The following is a 22,886-nucleotide window of genomic DNA, read 5'->3' as shown; positions in this document are numbered from 1 at the left end:
AGGAGTTCCAATTTCTCCCCATCCTTGCAACACTTGTTACTTCTGACTTTTTTATTTATTAGTAGCTGTCTTAATGGTTGCTAAATCAGTATTCATTGTTTGTGTTACAACTAAGTAAATATTGTTCACCACAAAGCCAAGTAGTATATTGTGGTTTCATTTTCTTTATGAATTATTTATTTTTCTGGAGTTGTTACTTGCTTTTTTTTTTAAACTACAAGCAAATTTATCCTTCTTTTTTTTCTTTTTGTTTTTATAAATGCAGCTACATTCTAATTAGTGTTCCCCTTCAACCCCTATAAATGCTTAAATGTACCTAATTATATATCAAATTCCTTTTAAATTTTTTTCTGGAGACCTTTTTTCTAGAGCTCGCTAATCTGCTCTAGTCTGCACTGCCTGTTCTTTAACCCTGCTACAGAGCTGTCATCCTTGGATTTCCCCTTGATACCCTCCTGGGTTGAATCTGGTCTTTTGGATCCCATTTCTTCCTCTTTCTTCATTTGGTTTTAGTAGAGGACATCCTCTAAGAATTTCTAAGAAAGGAGACATAGGAGATAAATTTTGGGAGGTCTCTGCATAGCTGAAAATGTCTTTATTCCATTCTCATACTTGACTGATAGTTTGGTATAGAATTCTAAATTGAAAATCACTTTTCCTTAGAATTTTGAAGCCATGCATTCAGAGTTAAGAGTTGTTAAGAAGTCTGTTATTAATTTAATTTTTATTTCTTTGTATGTGACCTGTCTTTTTCTCTCTGGAAGTTCTTAGGGTTTTCTCTTTATTCATTGTATTATAAGATTTTGTACTGATTATTGAGATATCTTGGTTTGGTTCTTTTTTCCTTCCATTTCTTATACTAGGTACTCAGTAGGCCTTTTAATCTGGGCCATATATCTTTCATACATCTTTGAGAATTTTTTGCATTCTTTTTCAAAATCGTTTCCCCTTTGTTTTCTCTTTCAGGAACTCTTAATAGTTAGATATTGAACCTTCAAGAATTGATCTTGGCCGGGCGCGGTGGCTCACGCCTGTAATCCTAGCTCTCTGGGAAGCCAAGGCGGGTGGATCGCTCAAGGTCAGCAGTTCGAGACCAGCCTGAGTGAGACCCCGTCTCTAGTAAAAATAGAAATAAATTATCTGGACAACCAAAAAGTATATATAGAAAAAATTAGCCAGGCATAGTGGCGCATGCCTGTAGTCCCAGCTACTCGGGAGGCTGAGGCAGTAGGATCGCTTAAGCCTGGGAGTTTGAGGTTGCTGTGAGCTAGGCTGATGCCACGGCACTCATTCTAGCCCAGGCAACAGAGTGAGACTCTGTCTCAAAAAAAGAAAAGAATTGATCTTTTTTTTTTTTTTTTTCTTCTTCTTTTTTTTTTTTTTTTAGAGAGACAGGGTCTTGCCATATTCCCCGGGCTGGCCTCAAGCTTCTGGGCTCAAGCAATTCTCCCACCTCAGCCTCTCTAGTAGTTAGGGTTACAGGTGCACACCACCATGCCCATCTTCTAACTCCCTTATTTTTTCTTTCCTTGTTCTGCCTCTGTCTCTCTTTCTATTTTCTGGGATATTTCCTCAATCTTTTCTTTCTATCCTTATCAACTTCTTTATTTTTACATTTACATTTATGATTTCTAAGAGTTCCTTCCTGTTTTATTTTTCATATGTTATTTTATGAATTAATTTCTCAGAAGATTTTTTTTTATTATACTTGATATACAACATGCTGCAAGTATTTTAAGTATACAGTTTGTGGAATTTTGAGATATATATGCATCCATGAAATTATCACCATGATTAAGAAAATAAACATATCGAACACAAAGGTTTCTTTGTAATTCCTCCCTCTTGCCTTTCTCTGCCCCGTCCAATCCCCATTAGATTAGTTTGTATTTTCTAGAGTTTATGTAAATCGAATCATACAGTACTTTTTTTTGAGTCTGTATTCTTTTCTCTCAGCATGATTATTTTGAAATTAATCTGTGTTGTTGTATATGTACAAATAGTTTGTTTCTTTTTATTGCTGAGTGGTATCGTATTACTATATAGATATATCACATTCATTGTTTATCCATTCACTTATTGATGGGAATTTGGGTTATGTCCATCATTTGGCTACTACAGATAAATCTGTTAGGAATATTCATTTGAAAATCTTTGTATGGCAGCATGCACCTATTGTCCCAGCTACTTGGGAGGCTCGGGTGGGAGGATTGCTTGAGCCTAGGAGTTTAAGGTTACAGTGAGCTATGATCATACCACTGCACCCCAGCCTGGGCAACAGAGCAAGACTGTCTCTAAAAAGAAAAATCTTTGTGCGGATATGCTTTTATTTCTCTTGAGTAAGTATCTAGGAGTAAAAGTGACTGGGTTATATGGTAGGTGTGTGTTTAACTTTTTAAGAAACTGCCAAAGTGATTATACCATTTTTTTATGTGTGTGTGTGTGTGTATATATATATATTTTGTTGTTGTTTTTGTTTTTGTTGTTGTTGTTGAGACAGGGTCTTGCTCTGTTGCCCAGGCGCCGTGCAGTGGCATGATCAAAGCTCACTGAAGCCTCGAGCTCCTGGGCTCAGGCGATCTTCCTGTCTCAGCCTCCTGAGTAGGTGGGACTACAGCATGTACCACCATGCCTGACTAATTTTTCTTATATTTTTTAGAGATGGGGGTCTCGCTGTATTTCCCAGGCTGGTCTCAAACTCCTGGCCTCAAGCAGTCCTCCCACCTCAACCTCCCAAAGTGCCGGGGTTATAGGTGTGAGTCACCACGCTCAGCCCCATTTTATATTCCTTCTATAGCTGTGTATGAATTGCAGTTACTTTCATCCCTACCAATACTTGATATGGTCAGTATTTTAAATTTCTCTCCCAATTTTTTTTATTTTGGTAAAATACACATATATATTACCATCTTTTTTTAACCTCCCCCTTTTCTTAACCATTTGAAAGTATACAGTTCAGTGGTAGAAAGTACATTCATATTGTTGTGTAGCCACATTGCCACCATCCATCTGGAGAACTTTTTGGTCTTCCAGATCTGAAGCTCTGTACCCATTAAACAATAACTCTCCATTCCCCTCTGCCCCAAGCCCCTGGCAACCACTATTCTACTTTCTGTCTTTATAAATTCATCTACTCTAGGTATCTCACATAAATGAAATCATACAATATTTGTCTTTTTGTGACTAGCTTATTTGATTTAGCATAATGTCCTCAGGATTCATGCATGTCATAGCATGTGTCAGAATTTCCTTCCTTTTTAAGGTTGGATAATATTCCAATGTATGTATATACCACATTTTGCTTATCCAGTCATCCATCAGTGGTCACTTGGGTGCTTCCACCTTTTAGCTATTGTGAATAATGCTTCTATGTATATACCTCTACAAATATCTTAGAGACCCTGCTTACAATTCTTATATACCCAGAAGAGGAAGTGCCAGGTCATATGGTAATTCTAAATTTTTTTAAATTTATTTATTTTTTCCTAGAGACAGGGTCTCACGCTGTCACCCAGGTTGAAATGCAGTGGCAGGATTATAGCTCATTGTAACCTCGAACTCCTGGGTGCTAGCAATCCTTCTTCTATAGCCTTCTGAGTAGCTGTAGCTGGGACTATAGGCATGCACCACCTCGCCCAACTAATTTTTCTTATTTTTTGTAGAGATAGGGGTCTCACTATGTTGTCCAGGCTGGTCTTGAACTCCTGGCTTCAAGTGATCCTCCTGCTTCTACCTCCCAAAGGGTAGGATTAGAGGTGTGAGTCATGACACCTGGCCTTTCTGATTTTTTGGTAGGAGCTATCCTAATGGGTGTAAGGTCAGTCTTTTTTTTTTTCTTTCTTTTTTTTTTAAAGAGATGTGGTCTTACTATGTTACCCAGGCTGGATTTGAATTCCTGTGCTCAAGGGAACCTCTCGCCTCAGCCTCTTGAGTAGCTGGGACTGCAGGCATGTGCCACTGCACCCGGGTTGGTCAGTCTTTTTTATTGTACATATTCTAATACATATATAGTGATACCTCATTGTGGTTTTAATTTGCATTTATTCAATGAAAAGTAATGTTGAACATCTCTTCATGTGCTTTATTTGCCACCTGTATATCTTCTTTGGTGAAGCATTTTTGCCCATTTTTTAAATTGGGTTGTTTGTTTTGTTATTACTGAGTTTTGAGAGTTTTTAAAAATATATTGTGAATGCAGGTCCTTTGCCGATAAGTAATTTGCAAATATTTTCTCCCAGTCTATGGCTTTATCTTTTTATTCTCTTAACAGTGTCTTTTTTTTTTTTTTTTTTGAGACAGAGTCTCACTTTGTTGCCCGGGCTAGAGTGAGTGCCGTGGCGTCAGCCTAGCTCACAGCAACCTCAAACTCCTGGGCTTAAGCGATCCTCCTGCCTCAGCCTCCCGAGTAGCTGGGACTACAGGCATGTACCACCCTGCCCGGCTAATTTTTTCTGTATATACTTTTTAGTTGTCCAGATAATTTTTATTTCTATTTTTAGTAGAGACGGGGTCTTGCTCAGGCTGGTCTCGAACTCCTGACCTCGAGCGATCCACCCGCCTCGGCCTCCCAGAGGGCTAGGATTACAGGCTTGAGCCACCGCACCCAGCCAACAGTGTCTTTTAAACAAGAGAGGTTCTTAGTTTTGATGTAAGTTTAATCAAGTTTTTAATTTTATGGATTATGCTTTCATGTGATATCTAAGAAATCTTTTCCTAACCCAGAGTCACAAAAATTTTCTTCTGTGTTTTATTCTAGAAGTTTTATAGCTTTAGGTGTTACATTTAGATCTATGATCCATTTTGAATTTATTTTGTATGTGGCACAAGCTTTGAATTAAGTTCTTTTTATTTTTGCATGTGGATATTCAATTGTTTCTTTAACGTTTGTTGGAAAGACTGTCTATTCGACATTGAATTGCCTTTGTACCTTTGTCAAAATCAATTATTTCTAGAAAAATCAGGTCTCCAAAAGAAAAAAAAAAAGACTAAAAACTAATGTGTTACATTGATTATTATTTTTCATTTGTTTTGTCTATTATAATTCTTTTTTTTTTTTTTGAGACAGAGTCTCACTTTGTTGCCCGGGCTAGAGTGAGTGCCGTGGCATCAGCCTAGCTCACAGCAACCTCAAACTCCTGGGCTTAAGTGATCCTACTGCCTCAGCCTCCCGAGTAGCTGGGACTACAGGCATGCGCTACCATGCCTGGCTAATTTTTTCTGTATATATTTTTTAGTTGGCCAGATAATTTCTTTCTATTTTTAGTAGAGACGGGGTCTCGCTCTTGCTGAGGCTGGTCTCGAACTCCAGACCTCGAGCAATCCACCCACCTCGGCCTCCCAGAGTGCTAGGATTACAGGCGTGAGCCACCGATGTTTTGTCTATTATAATTCTTTGCATTTCCATATGAATTTTAGAATCAGGTTATGAATTTCTTTTCTTTTCTTTTTTTTTTTTTTTTTGAGACAGAGTCTCTCTCTGTTATCCGGGCTAGAGTGCCATGGCATCAGCCTAGCTCACAGCAACCTCAAACTCCTGGGCTCAAGCAATCCTGCCTCAGCCTTCTGAGTAGCTGGGACTACAAGCATGTGCCACCATGCCCGGCTAATTTTTTTCTACATATATTTTTAGCTGTCCAGATAATTTCTTTCTATTTTTAGTAGAGACGAGGTCTTGCTCTTGCTCAGGCTGGTCTCGAACTCCTGACCTCGAGCAATCCTCCTACCTTGGCCTCCCAGAGTGCTAGGATTATAGGTGTCAGCCACCGCACCCGGCCAGCTTATGAATTTCTTTAAAAAAAAAAAAAAAGGTCTGCTGGGATTTTGTTAGGATTTGCATTACATCTAGATAAACAAGATAAATAAGGTAAAGTTGAGGGACAATTAATATCTTAATATTGAGTGTTTTGATCCATGGACCTGGTACATATTTCAGTTTATTGAGTTCTTCTTTAGTTTCCTTCAGCAATGTTTTGTAGGTTTCCTACTGTCTAACACATCTTTTGTCAGATTTATCCCTGAGTATTTCATACTGTTATGCTTTTGTAAAAGATTTTTTATTTCAGCATGCATTGCTATGGTATATTTTGGTAACTTTTTTATAGATTACATCAAGTTTTCTACATAGATGATCATGTTGTTAACAAATAAAGACATTTTTACTTGTTCTTTCTGACTTGGATGCCTTTTATTTGTTTTTCTTGCCTTATTGCATTGGCTAGAACCTCCAGTACCATGTTAAATACAAGTAATGAGATTTCTACCTTGCTATTGATCTTAGGAGAAAAACATTTAGTTTTTCACCAACTTTTAAAAAATATATATGGAGGCAATGTGTCTGTCACCCAGGCTAGAGTGTAGTGGAACAATCATAGTTCACTGCAATCTTGATCGTGTGTTCAAGTGATCCTCCTTTGTCAGCCTCCCATGTAGCTAGAACTATAGGCATGCCACGAAGCCAGCTAATTTTTAAATTTTTTGTAGAGAAGGGGTCTCGATATGTTTCCCATGCTGGTCACGATCTTGTGGCCTCAAACAATCCTCCTGCCTCAGCCTCTCAGAGTGCTGGAATTATAGGCGTGAGCCACTGTACCTGGCCTCTATCACCATTAACTATTATGTTAGTTGTAGGTTTCTCTTGGATATCCTTTATCAGCTTGGGAATGTTCCCTCCCTGCCTAGCTATAGTTTGATGAGGGTTTTTATTGGGAATGGATATTGTATTTTGTCAAATACTTATTCTGCATCTATTGAGGTGATCATATAGTTTTTTTGAAAGTCTGTTAATATAGAGAATTATATTATTTGATTTTCCAATATTAAATCAATCTTGCATTCCTGGTCTTATTTATTTCCTACTTCGTCTTTGATGTATTATCCTTGTTATAATGTTGTTAAATTTGATTTGCTAAAATTGTGCTAAGAATTTTTACACCTGTGTTCATGAAGGATATTGGTCTGTACTTCTCTTGTAATCTTTGTGTGGTCTTAGTATCAGAGTGATCCTGAATTGGTATCTCTTTTTGGGTAAGCTTTGGTAGTTTGTGTCTTTCAAGGAATTTGTCCATTTGATCTGAATTGTCAAATTTATTGGCATAAAGTTGACAGTATTCCCTTATACACCTTTTATAATCTTAATGATGTCATCTTTCCCATTCTTGATATTGGTCATTTGTACTTTACTCATCTAATCAGTCTGGCTAAAATTTATCAGCATTATTAATTTTCTTTAAAAAAAACTCAGCTTTTGTTTCATTGATTTTTCTCTAATTTTTTGTTTTCTATTTCATTGATTGCTATTCTGATATTTATTAATTTCTTCTGTTTACTTTGGGTTTCATTTGCTCTTTTTCTAGCTTCTTTAGATGGTTGCTACAGTCATTGATTTGAAACTTTTCTAATTTATTGAGGGCTATTAGGAGCAAGAAGAGATAAACTCATGAAGTCAAACTGCTATGTTTATCTGGAAGTATGCCTTGACTTTTTTTTTTTTTTTTGAGACAGAGTCTCACTCTGTTGCCCAGGCTATAGTGCTGTGGCATCAGCCTAGCTCACAGCAACCTCAAACTCTTGGAGCTTAAGCAATCCTTCTGCCTCAGCCTCCTGAGTAGCTGGGAATGAGCCACCGTGCCTCGTTAATTTTTTTCTACATATTTTTAGTTGTCTAGCTAATTTCTACTTTTTTAGTAGAGACAGGGTCTCGCTCTTGCTTAGGCTGGTCTCAAACTCCTGAGCTCAAACAATCCTCCTGCCTCGGCCTCCCAGAGTGCTAGGATTACAGGCGTGAGCCACCGTACCGGCCTTGACTTTTTTTTTAATCAACTTTACTGAGGTATACTTTACATGAAATAAAATGCACTCATTTTAATTTAATTTTCCTTATTGATATGCTAAAGTTTAGTCACTTGATGGACATTTGTGTTTCTAGTTTTTTGCTATTATTAATAAAACATCTATGAACATTCATATACAGTTTTTTGTGCATATGTGTATTTTTATTTATCTAGAGTAAATAATTAGGAGTAGCTCTGGCTCAGGCTGGTCTCAAATTCCTGGCCTCAAGCAATCCTCCCACCTCCCAAAGTGCTAGGATTACAGGTATGAGCCACCGCACCCAGCCAGTTTTCTTGTAATGTTTTCTTCTTGTTTAAGTGTCATGGTAGTGCTGGCTTTATAAAAAGAGTTGGAAAAGTGTTTTCTTTTCTGTTTTCACAGTTTACATAAGATTGGTATTATTTCTTTCTTAAATGTTTGATAGAATTTACCAATGAAGCCATCTCGGCCAGTTTTCTTTTTGGCAAGTTTTAAAATTACAGATGTAATAGATGTAGGGCTTTTCAGAATTTCTTTATCATTTTGGGTCCATTTTGATAATTTGTGTCTTTTAGGGAATTTGTCCGTTTTATCTAAGTTGATGAATTTATTAGCATAAAATTGTTCATACATTCCCTTATTATCTTTTAATTACTGTAGGATATGTAGTGATATTCACTGTTTCATTCCTAGTATTCATAATTTGTGTCTCTTTTTTTTCCCCTTGAATAGTATAGCTAGGAGTTATCAATTTTATTGATTCCTAAACCCCCCCACCTGTAAGTTTTTAGTTTCACATTATGTTTACTGTTTCATTGAGGTTTTTTTTTTTTCACTTATTATTTCCTTTGGGTTTGATTTCCTCTTGTTTTCTAGCTTTTTAATGTTAGAGCTTAGATCACTGATTTGAGAATTTCCTATTTTCTATAAGCATTTAAAGCCACAGGTTTCCCTTTCAAGCACTGCTTAGCTGCATCTCACAAATTTTGATATGTTTTCATTTTCATTTAGTTAAAAGCAATTTCTAATTTACCTTGTGATTTCTTCTTTGGCCTATTAGTTATTTAGAAGTGTGTTATTTAATTTTGAAATATTTGGGAATTTTCAGATTCCCAAAGAATATTTCTTGTTACTAATTTCTAGTTTCATTCAGTTGTGGTCAGAGCATATTGTCTCTATGATTTCAGTCCTTTTAAATAGACTGAGACTTAACTTTATAGCCCAGCATATGGTCTGTCTTAGTTAATGTTACATGTGCTCTTGAAAAGAAGAGGGCCGGGCGTGGTAGCTCACGCCTATAATCCTAGCACTTTGGGAGGTGGAGGCAGGAGGATTGCTTGAGTCCAGGAGTTCAAGAACAAGACCCATTCTCTGTAAAAAAATAGAAAAATTAACCAGGTATGGTGGCCTGTGCATGTAGTCCCAGCTACTTGAGAGGTTGAGGCAGGAGGATCGCTTGAGCCCAGGAGTGTGAGGTTGCAGTGAGCTGTGAGGAAGCCACTGCACTCTAGCCATGGTGATAGAGCCAGTCCGTGTCTCAAAAAAAAAAAAAAGAATGTACATTCTGATGTTGAGTGGAGTGTTCTGTAAATATCATTAAGGTTTTGGCTGGGCACGGTGGCTCACGCCTGTAATCCTAGCACTCTGGGAGGCTGAGGTGGGAGGATCGTTTGAGCTCAGGAGTTTGAGACCAGCCTGAGTAAGAGTGAGACCCTGTCTCTAAAATCTTAAAAAATTAAAAAAAAAAAAAAAATATATATATGTGTGTGTGTGTATATATATATATCATTAAGATTTTGTTGGTTGATGGTGTTCAATTCTAAATCCTTACAGATTTTTCTTACTAAAAGAGTATTCTTATCTCCAGTTCTAATTGTGTCTTTGTCCTTTCAGTTCTGTCAATTTTTGCCTCTTGTATTTTTAAACTCTGCTACTGGATACATACACATTTAGGAATATTGCATCCTTTTGATAAATGGACCCCTTTTATCATTATGAACTGTCTCATTTTACCCTTAGTCATATTGCTTGTTTTGGAGTCTACTTTGATGTAATATAGCCATTCCAGCTTTCTTTTGACCAGTGTTTGCATGATATATTTTTGACTCCTTTTAGTTTTAACCTATTTATGTCTTTATGTTTAAAGTAGATATCTTATAGACAACATATAGTTGGTAGTTGTGTCTTGCTTTTTTTCCCAGTCTCACAATCTCAGTCTTTTAATTAAAGTGTTAATCCATTTATATTTAATGCACATCCTATATGGTTGGATTTAAATCTACCATCCTGTTACTTGTTTTCTATTTGTTCTTTGTTTCTTCTGCCATCATTTCTTGGGTATTTATTTGTGAGTATTTTTTAGTATTCCATTTTATCTCCATGCTTGAAATAAATATATTACCTATACCCCTTTATCGTATTTTCACTGGTTGTTGTAGGGTAGTAGTTCTCAAAGTTTTTGGTCTTAGGACCCATTTAAACTTTTAAAAGTTATTTATGGATTTATGGCTGGATACGGTGGTTTACAGCTGTAATCTTAGTTCTCTGGGAGGCTGAGGCGGGAGATAGCTTGAACTCGGGAGTTCTAGACCAGCCTGAGCAAGAGTGAGACCCAGTCTACTAAAAATAGAAAAAATTAGCCAGGCATGGTGGTGTGTGCCTGTAGTTCCAGCTCCTCAGGAGGCTGAGGCAGGATGATCGTTTGAGCCCAGGAGTTTGAGGTTGCTGTGAGCTAGGCTAACGCCATGGCACTCACCTGGGCAACAGAGTTGAGACTTTGTCTCAAAAAAAAAAAAAAAGTTATTTATACTTTTAAAAATTATTGACGAACCCAAAGTGCTTTGGCTTGTGTGGGATGTATCTATACTCAACCATATTGAGAGTTAGCACTGATAAATTATTATTAAAGTATTTATTAATACATTTTTAAATCATAATAAATCCACTGCATGTAACATAAATAACACATTTTTATTAAAAATAACTATTTTCCAAAACACAAACAAATGTAAGGAGAAGAATGATCACTGTTTTACATTTGTATAAATCTCTTTAATGTCTAGCTTAATGGGACACTGCTGGATTCTCCTATCAATATCATATCACATAGCCTCTGGAAAATTCCACCATACACTTGTGAGAAAATACAAATGACAAAAACAAATAACATCTGAGTGTTGTTATGAAAAGTATCTTGACCTTGCAAAGCCTTGGCAGAGTCTTGGGACTTTCAGGGATCCATAGACACACTTGAGAACTGTTGCTGTATTAGCATACAGTATACATCTTTAATTTATCACAGTATACCTTCAAATAATATGTCACTTAACATATAAGGCCCTTAAAAGACACTTCCAAATATCCCTTCTGTTGTCTTGTGCTATTGTTTTCATACATTTTATATATGTACAGTTAGCCTTCCATATCCACGAGTTTTGCATCCACAGATCAAGCATGGATAGAAAATAGGAAAAAAACAAAAAATAACAATACAACAATAAAAAATAATTCAAATTTTAAAAAATATAAGAACTATTGATATAACATTTACATTGTATTAGATATTTTAAGGAATCTAGAGATGATTTAAAGTATATGAAAGGATGTGCATAGTTATATGCAAATATTACAGATATTGTTTTATATAAGGGACTTGAGCATAATGGATTTTGATATCTGTGGGAGGTCCTGGAACCAATTCCCCATAGATACTGAGGGACAACTGTATTATAAACCCTTCAATACATTATTATTTTAACTTAAACTGTCACCTACCTTTAAAAGAAGTTTTTTAAATGAGAAAAATATTTATATTTACTCACATATTTACCATTTCCATTGCTTTTGATTCCTTCCTATAGATCCAAGTTTCCATCTTGGTATTATTTTCCTTTTTCCTGATGAACTTTTAATGTTTCTTGTAGTGGAAGTCTACTGGTGATAAAGTCTCTCTGCTTTGGTTTATTTAGAAATTGTTTATTTTGCCTTCATTTAAAAAACTTTTTATTTTGAAAAATTATGGACTCATAAGTTTCAAGGCTCACCTTAACTGTTTCCTCCCTTCCCTCAGGGATCACAATTTTGAGTAGTCTGAAAGTAGTTGTTTTATATATTTTGCCCAGTTTCTATTAGTAGTTGCTTACAATGGGAGGTTAAGTCCCCCATTCATCTTGGCTAGAAGTGGAAGTCTCTGTTTTGACTCTTATTGATGATCATAAACAGCAATGGTTATGTAAATTCTGATTCTGCATTTGCCGAGACTGTTGAGGACATTCATGTATCACTTAGTATCCCTGTTATCACTTCAGAAATGAGTTATATAATAATTCCTGTTTCTTTTACTTTTTGCCTTGCCTGCAAGGAAAATCAGTCAAGATTTCTACTAGAGCATCGCAGTTTTGTTGACCTAGAGGTGATACATTTGCATTCTTGCTTTCTACTTATTTTTTTCTTTTTATTCCTATTTTGTTAATCTATATAAAAGGCCATGCCCCGTGTAACACATATTTTCTTTCCTTCCCTCTTCATTCCCTCCCCTGTATTAAGTATTTTATATTGCATGGAATAGAGACATTATGGTTTAAGTAACTGAGTTTAAGGATTTACAGGAAAAGATGAAGATTAGACTAGACTCTCAACAACGTAGTGAAAAGAATCAGCTGTAGAGCCAAGTTCCATGCCTCCTCATAAATGAGTGCTTTTGTTCCTATTCAGGTTTTTCATAATCTTATCTGTCTCTGTGACCAGTGCTTTTGCTGCTCTCTATTAGCTATCTAAAGTAACTATTCTCTCCTAGAGCCCTGCCTGTGTGCTGTTCTTTCTCATTCTCATTATTGAAGCTCATATTCACATTCCAAAGGAGAGTATCTGATTGATTTACTTAATGACCTCTTGGTGCCTGGCCACCATCTAGGTCATTAGGTAGTTAGCCAGCTGCAAGATTCTCTGTTCTTTGGTCATGTGCCCCACTTGATTGAGTGGGGTCATGTGGTGACCAATAAAACCTGTGAAAATTGGCATAGCAGGCACTCAACATTATCCATTCTCCTCCATTAGGATATCACAATTGATTTACTTTAAATTTATTAATGACAGTTATTAAACTGGATGTTCCCAAAACCAGTCAGCTTAATACTTATAGGTTAAGATTTAGAGGAATTATTTATCTCATTCCTGAAATATTGGGATTTTTTTCCCTCCTAATTTCATTCTTTTTTTTTTTTTTTTTGAAACAGAGTCTCGCTTTGTTGCCCGGGCTAGAGTGAGTGCCGTGGCGTCAGCCTAGCTCACAGCAACCTCAAACTCCTAGGCTTCAGCGATCCTACTGCCTCAGCCTCCCGGGTAGCTGGGACTACAGGCATGCGCCACCATGCCCGACTAATTTTTGCTATATATATATTTTAGTTAGCCAGATAATTTCTTTCTATTTTTTTAGTAGAGACGAGGTCTCGCTCTTGCTCAGGCTGGTCTCGAACTCCTGATCTTGAGCGATCCACCTGCCTCGGCCTCCCAGAGTGCTAGGATTACAGGCGTGAACCACCACACCCAGCCCTAACTTCATTCTTAGATGAATTTCATCTTAGTCACAAACCAAAGGACAGTCTTCACCACCTTTTAGCCACAATTTAAAATAAACCCATGGTACTGATTGTTAGTCCAAGAGAGCCCATCTGTTAGAGACTATGAAGAGAGGAAAAAATTCAAATGTTTCCATTCTTGTTAGCATCTCTAAATTTGGAGGAAGAAGAGGTTGAAGCTATGAGCTAAAATGAAATTTTTGGATTATTAGCCTCACCTGGGTTTGAATCCTCGCTTTCCCATTTACTAGATGAAGATGAGTACTTTTTCTAAGCATCAGTTTACTTATGAATAAAATTGAGATTGTGGTATTTGCCACCTGTGATTCTTAGAATTAAATGATAGCATACATGTAAAGCAGTTAGCAAAGTGGCACATAAGAAATGCTTGATAAATGTTAACTTCCATTATCTTTAGATCATTAAATCTTATTAATAATAAGGGTTACCCTAGTCCAACAGTAAGCTCTTAGTGCTAATGAAAACTAACATTTTTTGGTACATGAGCTGAGACCTAATTATTGAGCCCTTGTTTACTCATGCTAGTACTAACTGGGTATACAAGAGACAGTAGTGCTACATGATTCTTACTTTCTAATCTCAACTATAAAATGTCAGTCTCAGAAAAATTTTTAAGTAAACTCAGCCCTATAATAGTTTTATATTTTTGGAATTCTGACTCTGTCACTAGCTTTGTGACCTTGGGCAAATATAACTTTTCTGTGCCTCAGTTTCTTTACTGTTTTTTATAGTTTTGTCTGTAAACTTATAGGAAATACCTTATAGGATTGTCATAAAGAATAAATGTGTTGTTATATGTAAAGCACATAAGATAGTGCCTGATACGTGGTTAAGTGCTACGTAAATTGCTGCTGCTGGATTTTGATTGACTCCTAGCAGTTGAGTATTTGAATATTAGGCTCGTTGGGCCTAATTGTCTACTCTTTCTTCTCTTCTTTTAAAATGAATAGAAAACTTTGTGGGAGGTTTATAGTATATCTTTAGTCTCCATTGCCAGGGCAATTTTATAGAATCCAGGTGATGAGATGAGTGAGCTGAAGAACAGATAATCTCGTAGTTCTATTTTGATGGACACAAGATTTCCATATGTTGCCAGCTCTCCTTTGGTGATGCTTTGGCAGGAAAAGTGTATCTTGAAATTTTTACAAAGCTGATTCTCCTCACTCCACCCCTACTGAGATGTCCTTTTTTGGGGGGCTAAAGGGAGTGGAATGCTAGCGATATGAAAGTAGGGTATTAGAAAAGTAATTCTATGGCTGGGTGTGGTGGCTCACACCTTATAATCCTAGCACTCAGGAAGGCCAAGGCAGGAGGATCACTTGAGGTCAGGAGTTTGAGACCAGCCTGAGCAAGAGTGAGACCCTGTCTCTACTAAAAATAGAAAGAAATTAGCCAGACAACTAAAAATAGAAAAAATTAGCCTGGCATGGTGGCGCACGTCTGTAGTCCCAGCTACCAGCTACTTGGGAGGCTGGGGTGGGAGGATTGCTTCAGTCCAGGAGTTTGAGGTTCCTGTGAGCTAGGCTGATGCCATGGCACTCTAGCCTGGGCAACAGAGTAAGACTCTGTCTCAAAAAAAAAAAAAAAGAAAGAAAAGGAAAGGAAAGCAATTTTAAAGGTGGTTTTTTTTTTTTTTAATATGTTCCTCCGGTCCCAAGAATGGCTAGAAGGATATCAAGATCACCAAGAATAATTTGGAGGTTGCCAAGGACTTATATAAAAGTGTTTTCAAGTCCAATTGAGGACTCTGACATTTAGAGAAGGAAAAAAAAAATAGAAAAGCAATTTAATTGAGACCTTTGATTTTAGCTTAACAAATTCAGCAGACAAGGAACTTTCTAATCAACAGTTAGTTCCCTTAAAGGGGAAATTCATTTCTGATTTATATTTCATTCTCAAGTAGTAAAAGTAATATTTTTTTTCCACATGAGTGAGACTAAGCATTCTTTTCACATGTTTATTGATCATTTGTATTACTTTTGTGAATTGCCCATTCATGTCCTTGACACCCCCCCCCCCCCTTTTTTTTTTTTTGAGACAGAGTCCCACTTTGTTGCCCAGGCTAGAGTGAGTGCAGTGGCGTCAGCCTAGCTCACAGCAACCTCAAACTCCTGGGCTTAAGCGATCCTACTGCCTCAGCCTCCCGAGTAGCTGGGACTACAGGCATGCGCTACCATGCCCGGCTAATTTTTTCTATATATATTTTTTTAGTTGTCCATATAATTTCTTTCTATTTTTAGCAGAGACGGGGTCTCGCTCAGGCTGGTCTCGAACTCCTGACCTTGAGCGATCCACCCGCCTCGGCCTCCCAGAGGGCTAGGATTACAGGCATGAGCCACCGTGCCCGGCCTCCCCCCCTTTTTTTAATGAAGAGACTTTAAGAGGACATTAAACTTTTGCCAAATGTGTTTCAAATATACTTTTCATTGTGTCAATTGTCTTTTACCCTTGGTTGTGCTTTTTTATTTTAAGCACATATAAACTTTTAATGTAACGAATCTATAAATTTTTCCTGAAAAGTATTATCGTGGTTAGAAAAAAATTTCTGAGTGCCATAAAACATGTCATGGTTTATGTATAGATGAATCCATTTAATAAACATTTTTCCTTAAAAATAGAAGGTGATTGTCACAGGATTTGCAGTCTTTGTGAGCTAACATAGGCCTGAGGCTATAACACCATAATGATAGCTACCATTCATTGCACACATGCTGTGTGCCAAGCAATATGCTAGGTCTTTTATATACAATATTCCTAATACTCAACTTCAAGCTAAATAGTATTATTGTCCAATTTTCATAGATGAGTAGTGAGGCTTGAAGTGTAATAATTTGCTCAAGGTCACAGAGCTAGACTGGAATTTTAATTCAAGTCTGCCTAACTCCAAAGTATATGGTATATTTTTTCTACAAAGCTCTGCTTCTTGAGGCTTCAGATAAAATAAATTGGTCCTAAAAGTTATGTTACATTTACTAGAACTTGAAAAGATGGTCTATAGCCTTGTTAGACTGCTCTTGGTTCCTGAAAGCATAGTAGATAAGGTAAGGAGAAACTTGTAAATTAGCATAACAAAAGGTCTCCACTGTCCAGGGCAGTGGTTGTTGAAGGGAGGTTTTCAGAAGTGAGATTTTCAGACCAACGGCATCAGCATCACTTGGGAATTTGTTAGAAATGCACATTCTCAGGCTTCACCCAGACTGACGTAATCAGAAACACTGGGATCTGGGTCCAGCAATCTGTTTTATAATACTTCCAGCTGATTACGATACCTATTAAAATTTGAGAACCACTAGTCTAGGGAAATTATTTCCTAACTAGTGTTTTATTTCTGTTTCTACTGGGTTTCAGCCTAAGTCTCAGCCCTTAAGTGCAAAGTTAGCATTATTGCATAGCAGCAAGAGCATGGCATCACACAAGAGCTAGTTGAAACCTGGGTTACTAAGCATTTAAGGCAAGTTCATCTCCCTGAGCCACAGTTTCCCATCTCTGAAATGATATTAATAACATCTATCTCCATATAAGATGTTTTTTAGAATTAAGTAAGATAACATGTAAAGTACCTAGTACATTGCCAGGCTCCCAGGTGTTTGAGAAATTGCCTATAGCAATTTTTCTTGTTAGCAAAGAGCATCCATCTCTACTGTTCTAAACTCCTTTTGTTTCTTGAATGTATTTGCTGTCTTCCTTTGTATTAATTATTTTTCTTGGACATCCAACCTCCTGCCCCACTTTACCTCACTAACTTTTATACACCCTTTAGATCTCTTTACTCCTCCTGGAGGGTGCTTTTCCTAACAGCCTGTATTTCTCTATCACTGAGTTCATCACACTGTTTTGGAAATATCTGTCGCCTTTATAAACTTCATTGAGATACAACGTCTTGTTCACTGCCATATTCCTAGGGACCAGTAAAGTTCCTCACATTTTGTAAAAGCTAGTAAATGTTGAATGAATGAATGGTGGCTGCCGTTATTGCTCACCATCATCACTGAAGGGCAAGCTCCCCACTCTGTTTTGTAGTTTTTATGCTGACTGCTTGTGTGCAAATCCTAAGTAGATATTATTGAGACCAGTGCCTGTTTTCTCTTTCCCTGAAAGCATACACTTTGACCTTGGCTGACATAGTAGTTCACTTAGCTGCTTCCTAACCACTAATCCCTCTGTATAACAGGTCCCTGGAAGGAGCTGTATGCCCTGATGGAAGTTCATCATATGCAGAACTCAAAATGGCAGCATCCTTCGGACCTCACCATGAGGTGAGTGGATGATTAAAAGGAGGAGAAAAAAGGGTAGAATTTGGCTGCAGGAGCAATGTAGTGGGGAGGTGGGGTTGGAATTGTTAATTTGAGAGGTGGAAAAAAAGCAATGCATTATAATGGAATAAGAACTGGACTGAAATTCAGGAAACCTGGGTTCTAATACTAGCTTTGCAATTTTTAACCAGCTACAATTTTGATCAAGTCGCTTCACTTTTCTGTGGTCCTCACATCAGTACAATGAAGATGTTGGACTACTGGGTGTCAAAGAACCTTTCTAGTTCTGAAACATGGATTTTTTGATGCAGTGTGGCTTTACAGATTTATTCAGTTACTTTGATTTAGTTACTCAGAAACCTTGGAATCATCTTTGATTCCTTTCTCTCTCACCCCATATTCAGTCCCTCAGCAAATCCTATAGGCTGTTCATATACAGTTGCCCCTGGTATCCCTGGATGATTGGGTCCAGCACCACTTAGGATACCAAAATCCTCGGATGCTCAAGTCCCTTATATAAAATGATACAGTATTTGCATATAACCTACACACATCCTCCTGTATGCCTTAAGTCATCTCTAGATTACTTATAATACCCAATATAATATAAATGCTGTATAAATAGTTATTATACTGTATTTAGAGAATAATGACAAGGAAAAAAGTTTGTACCTGTTCAGTACAGATGTAACCATCTATTTTTTTTTCCTGAATATTTTCAATCCACAGTTGGTTGAATCTCTGGATGTGGAACCCATGGATATGGAGGGCCAACCATATATCCAAAGCCTGACCATTTCTCATATTTCACCTAGATTATTGCAGGTCTTCTAAATGTTCTCCCTGCTTCTGCCCTTGGCCTGTCTACTGTTCCCAACTCAGCAGCCAAAGAGATTCTTGTAAAGCATAAGTCATATTTGCTCAATATTTTCCAGTGGCTTCTCAGCTCACATCTTTCCATTGTCACAATCTCCTACAAAAGCCTGTATGCTTTGGCCTGGGCTCACCAACTTCATCTCCTACTAGTCTTCCTCTTGTTCGCTCTACTCTAGTCATACTGGCTTCCTTGCTGTTTTTTAAACATGTGAGACATGTTCCCCTCTTCAGGGCCTTTACACTCACACTTCCTCTATAGTTGCCAAGTCATAGCAGTTCTCAGAAGGAAAGGCAATGTATTGTAATTTTTACTAGATAAATTCTGGAGTCAGATGTGAATTCAAATCCAGACTCTTCTACTTACTCTACTATATGACCTTGGGCAGGTTATTTAACCTGAGGCTCAGTTTCCTTATACCTGTACAAGGAGTTAGTGATACTACTTTTCTAGTAGGATTGTCATTTTCATTAAGAAAGACAAGGTATTTAAAGAATTCAGCAAGTATATAGGGATAGATAAATGTCAGATACTGTTATAATTATTCTCAACCCTGGCTATTCCTCATAACTACCTGTGCAGATAACCCAAAAATACAGATGTCCAGGCCCTGATTCCAGGGATTCTAAGTCATTAAGTCTGGGAGGAGGGAAGGGGCAAGAATCCATATCTTTAAAAGGCTTCCCAGGTTGATATCAGGAGCAGTTCTGGAGCTGAGAATAGGATCAAATTATCTCAGAGGGTCTTGCTCAGAACTCCAACCCAGCACATGACTAAAGGATACTTAAGAAAATTTACTTTGGCTGGGCGTGGTGGCTCACGCCTGTAATCCTAGCACTCCGGGAGGCCGAGGGGGGTGGATCGCTCGAGGTCAGGAGTTCGAGACCAGCCTGAGCGAGACCCCGTCTCTACTAAAAATAGAAATAAAAATTATCTGGACAACTAAAAATATATATAGAAAAAATTAGCCGGGCATGGTGGCGCATGCCTGTAATCCCAGCTACTCGGGAGGCTGAGGCAGTAGGATCGCTTAAGCCCAAGAGTTTGAGGTTGCTATGAGCTAGGCTGACGCCACGGCACTCACTCTACCCTGGGCAACAAAGTGAGACTGTCTCAAAAAAAAAAAAAAAAAAAAAAAAATTTACTTTGAGTCTGTGCTATTAATTTTTCAGTCTCTAAACCTGAAATGTGATACTCATATGATGACTTACCTTCTCTGGGAATTTTATTCTAATTTTAACTGCTGTGTCCCAAGCAACCTTGAGCTGTGTCAGACAGGTACAGGTCTGATGCAAATAATGAAATATAGATCCTGCTCTAAATTCTTCTGGAGGGATAAAATTTTTTCTTACCTAAACATTATTCTACATTAGTTTTCCGTAGAACATTGAGTATGTGGCACATACCACCTTAATACTAACTATATGGGAATTAGGTAGCTTTGGGAATTGGAAGGAAATAGCACCTATGATGTGGCTTTCATATAAATGGTATAAAATGTCTAAAATTTTGAGAATCAAAATATAAATAAATATCTGATTTCCAAAAGTAAAGAGATGCTTAAAATATTTGTGCTGGCCTCTTTTTGTGTACAAATAGCCATTCCGGCTGAAACATCTGTCCTGTTTTTACTCTCTCTCTCTCTCTCTCTCTCTCTCTTTCTCTCTATAGAAACTACGCCCGCCGACAGAAAACTCTGCAAAGATACAGTCTGACTCAGTGGGTTGACAGGAACATGAGAAGCCACCATCGATTCCAGCGTCTCCCAGATTTATCGTACAATCCATTTGTCTCATCCCATCAGCAATGAAGGTCCCTATCCAGGGTCCTGTTCAGAGCAGCATCTCATTTTCCTTTGCTGTTTTGTGCTTCGTAGAGTTTGAATTTCATTTTTTACAAGATTTTTATTTAAAGAAATTGTCACCTTTTAGAAATGTCCATTGCTGACTTGAATTTTTTTGTATGAGCTCTCTCCTGATTTTATGTGTGTCTGTCTGTGTTTAAGCAGTTTTAAGTTGATATAATTTTTTTGTTTTTATTTAAATTGAAGGTGGCTACTTCCTGAAAGCCAGCATTAAGCCAAAACACCCAGGCTCAAGCATAACACCCACCTCTGCATAGGTGAAGTCTACTTGTGGTGCCCAAAAGAAGTCATCTTTTAATCTCCTGTAAAGAGGAGATTCTTTACCAGGCTATAAGCCAGTGTTAATTATTACTGATGACTTGTGAATGGATATAAGTCACTTTTAACAACCCCTCTTTTATTTGAATCTCTGAATATCCTTCAGTATTTTAAAGCTGGCAATCCAGGAAATTTGGAGTAGGAGAAAAATCCTGTTGAAAGGACAAATTAAAAATGTAAGTCCTCTCCTCTCCTTTCTGTATCTACTAGCTGCCGTTATTTATTTTTTATTTTTGGCTTTTTTTCATTCCTCATTAAACTTATTTTGCACAGTAGTGTTTACAAATCTTATACATTTTAACTCTGACAGAATACTTATGACTAACCCCTGACCCCTGTTTAATACCTTGTGGTTCTGTGACTGGTTGTCTCCTCTGCCCTTCTTCAAGGATTTTCTCCCCCCCACCTAGTGATCACTCTGCTCCTTAGAGTTCTACTGGCAGTATTCCTTTCCTGTATCCTGTCAGACATCGATATGCCTCTTCAGAATGGCCCCCTTGCTGTCTCTATTGAAGAGCTGCCCAGAGTCTTGACTCTAGGACAGGCCAGTACCATTATGTGGTCAGTTGGTCTTCAGTTTCATCTGCTGAATCCCAACTTTAAGCATGGGTTGATGTGTCAAATATGGGTGTTAGTTAGGGAGCCTCCAGCCTGTGAGAAAAACTTTGGAGAGGCACTCTTGTCTCCATTATTAGTTAACAAGAGGTGCCTTTAGACCCTGGCTGTTACCATCTCATTTGGTCAAGTCCCTGATGCATAATTTCACATAACTGCTGAAGTGGGTCTAATACAATTGTGACAAAGCCTATGCACAAAAGCATTACCTAATCTTACAGTTTGGTATTCTAACCAAAGTTGACAGACTTTGTGCATCTGTCTTAATGGATATCTTAGGAGTTTGTTATTCTCTCTTTGCAGATAGCTCTAGACATCATTTTAGGAAGTTTTACAGTCTGGTATTTTTGCTATTGTTCATTCTCTGAAGTTGCTCATAATTGCTGTAGCCCCTATCTTGTTTTATAGTTTCATCGACCCCATCTTTGTATGTGAGTAACGCATCTTAAACATCCAATCCCACTTTAGAAACTGACTTGGGAATACCTTGGTCATTCAGATCACCAGTAAATTCAGATGGATGTCCCTAAGTATTTACTGTTTATCCAGTTAAGGATTCTCTTTTTCCTTAGACATTTGGTTTAGCTTCTAGGACCAAAATGCAAAGGAGAGGTTCTGTTCAAAGGTAGTATTCGAAAGTCTATTATTTCAGTTGACACAATTGGCATTTACTATGTTGGTCAATTCTCCAGGCTACCCTAAATTAGCTTGGAGTGAGACATGCCAAACATCTACCTTTGGGACCATAGCATAGTTAAAATTAAATGCAGCTGGAATAGCTAGCATTGCAGCTGTCAAGTTCCCACAGATAACTCAAGGAGTAAAGGGATAGCATTTTGCTTAGGCCAAATTCTAAGACTCACGTTCCTGCCCTCCTGGTACAGAGGGGTTTAAGACTGAATGTGTAAGGAGGGCATTGCCTTTGCCAAATCAAATGAGTGACAGGTTAACTAGAAAATGTGACAATCACATTTCCTCTTAGCTCAAATAATTGTTTTTCCAAAGCTTTAACAGCTTAATTAAATCTGTTGGACTGGGGGAGGAGAGAGCTGTTCTGTAGTGGTTAACATGGTATTCTTTAAGAAGAAAACACAAAGCCAAAGAAAACTCATTATCTGGCATGTTCGCCTTAAAGATGGTAGTGGGTAGAATCTGGAGTTTTAACAACTTTTCAACGCTGCGTATCTCTTGTATTTGATGTGGCCTCTAAGTCTATTATTTCAGGTAGAATTCTTGCTGTATTTTTTATTTGAGTAAGGGTTATGTGCATTTATTTAACTGCCTACCTAGCTTTCTTCATGACTACATTCCTTCACCACAGGGGTCTTGACAAAGCAAAATGTGCTGTTTACATAGTTTACTTGTAAGTAAGGAGCCTGAAATAACCTGTAGTTTTGCATCTAATACAGGCCCTGATTTACTTGTGGTGTTGTCAGGATCAATTATGAAACTGAAGTTTGGTGCCTCCTCTTTATCATGTTTTTTCCCTTGTAGCAGTTGTGTTCAATGTCATTAAAAAGAAATAAAAGTTCTGTCAGTGGCATATATACTGTGGC

At 37.5% G+C, this 22,886-nt stretch overlaps 1 protein-coding gene across 9 annotated transcripts in view; it reads left to right on the top strand.

Annotated features, from left to right (window-relative positions):
* The window catches only part of LOC123635817 (neuron-specific calcium-binding protein hippocalcin-like), a 70,601-nt gene that overhangs the window by 15,615 nt on the left and 32,100 nt on the right, over nt 1–22,886 (top strand). For 6 of the 9 annotated variants that reach the window (XM_045548359.1, XM_045548362.1, XM_045548361.1 and 3 more), the window contains one exon: nt 17,578–17,662. In XM_045548359.1, coding sequence (XP_045404315.1) covers nt 17,578–17,662 — 85 coding nt within the window. Of the gene's footprint in view, nt 1–17,199; nt 17,663–20,204; nt 22,876–22,886 lie in introns of those variants that run through there. The other 3 variants (XM_045548364.1, XM_045548366.1, XM_045548367.1) reach the window with 3 other exon arrangements.

Source organism: Lemur catta, chromosome 3 (assembly GCF_020740605.2).
Source record: "Lemur catta isolate mLemCat1 chromosome 3, mLemCat1.pri, whole genome shotgun sequence".
In the NCBI taxonomy this organism is placed as follows: domain Eukaryota; kingdom Metazoa; phylum Chordata; class Mammalia; order Primates; family Lemuridae; genus Lemur; species Lemur catta.
Note: the sequence above shows the minus strand (reverse complement) of the source record. Positions and strands in the feature narration are given on the sequence as shown.